The 1,353-nt window shown below is 57.1% G+C and overlaps 1 protein-coding gene across 1 annotated transcript in view; it reads right to left on the bottom strand.

Moving 5' to 3' along the window:
- VWA5B1 (von Willebrand factor A domain containing 5B1) overlaps positions 1-1,353 on the bottom strand; it is a 27,453-nt gene that overhangs the window by 1,497 nt on the left and 24,603 nt on the right. Inside the window, 4 exon segments of the mRNA XM_031062920.1 lie at positions 1-5; positions 8-383; positions 598-721; positions 943-1,012. The exon segment at positions 1-5 is cut by the window's left edge and continues 1,497 nt beyond it. Of these exon segments, the coding sequence (XP_030918780.1) occupies positions 1-5; positions 8-383; positions 598-721; positions 943-1,012 (575 nt within the window).

The raw sequence follows: 1,353 nt of genomic DNA, 5'->3' as shown, positions 1-1,353 counted from the left end.
GGGCAGAAGCTGCTGATGGTGATGGCCTGGAGGCGCAGCTCCTGCTCCTGCTCGGCTCTCAGGGCTCTGGAGATGCTCTCGGCCGCGCTGCCCGACAGGTGCCGAGGGCGGCCCGTGTTCCCCAGCACTGCTCTCCCTGCCAGGTCTGCAGTGGTGGGGCCCTTCCCCTGCCCGCTGGGGACCAGCAGCTGCTGGGGGCAGTTCAGGGGTTTGTGCTCCGAGGAGGAGCTGCTCCTCTTGCTGCTGTAGGAGCCGGAGGGGCTGAGGGACAGGCGGTGGCAGGCGAAGGGTGATGTCCACTTCAGCTTCTCCATGGGGATGTTGACGGCGTCGCAGAAGGCTGAATTCAGAAGGAAGGCACCACAGGCCAGCTGCAGGGACACCTGCAAGGGATGGTGGGCACAAAGGGAAGCTCTGGCACCAACCACTTGTGGGTAGCTCAGGAAAAAGGCATGTATGGGTGAAACAGCTCTCCATCTCTGAGCAGGTCACTGGACGTGGCTGTCAGAGGCAGCAGGAGGAAGATTTGGGGGATCCTCCTCTGCTCCCCTGCAGTGACCACACAACCCCAACAAGACCCAGGGAGGAGCTGCTCACCAGAGGAAGGTAGTCCATGCTCTCACTGTCACCCTCAGAGCTGGCTTTGCTCCCTCTGCTTGGAGGTTTACTCATGAAGCCTTTGGCAGCTCGAACCAGCAGCATGGTTTTATTGAGGGTCAGCCTGTGAAAGGATGAAAAGGTGTCTGTGACCTCTGTGCTCATCCTGACACCCACCCTCCCCTCCAAACCATCCCTGCTCCCCAGACACCGGCACCATGCTCAGCCCCAGCTCCAGCTGCTGTTCTTGGGGGTCCCTCCTCTCCCCCTGGCTTGTGTTCACATCAGACCCACACAGGTGAAAGGCACCTGCTGGGCTCAGAGGAAGGTCGAGCTGGATCATACCTGGCAGCAAAGAGCCTCTCAATGGATTTTTGGGCTTGTGCAGAGGAAGCAGACAGGCTGTGGAGAGGCCCTGGGGAGAAACAGTGCTGGGGTTACAAGGTGCTACAGGGGAGCAAAAGGGAGCAGAGTCAAGGTCCTGGCTTGTTTGGCTGCTGAATCTTTGGCAAAACTCCTCCTCTCCCCTTGCCTCATTTTTCCTATACGGATAATAAACATTCCTATACCTCTTAAAAATGAACCTGGGGGAGATTTATACCAAAAACCGCATCAAGTTCCATCCTTTTCACCTCAGAATGAGTCCGGCCCTGTGCTCACAAGCTTAGTTTTAGGTCATAAATTTTTATAAAATTCCCCAAAACTCAGCAGAAGCCCAAACCACGGACTCAATGGAGCTGCACCAAGTGCCAGCAG

The sequence above is a fragment of the Geospiza fortis genome, unplaced genomic scaffold, assembly GCF_000277835.1.
Source record: "Geospiza fortis unplaced genomic scaffold, GeoFor_1.0 scaffold353, whole genome shotgun sequence".
In the NCBI taxonomy this organism is placed as follows: Eukaryota; Metazoa; Chordata; class Aves; order Passeriformes; family Thraupidae; genus Geospiza; species Geospiza fortis.
The sequence above is the reverse complement of the archived record's forward strand: the minus strand, read 5'-3'. Positions and strand labels throughout refer to the sequence as shown.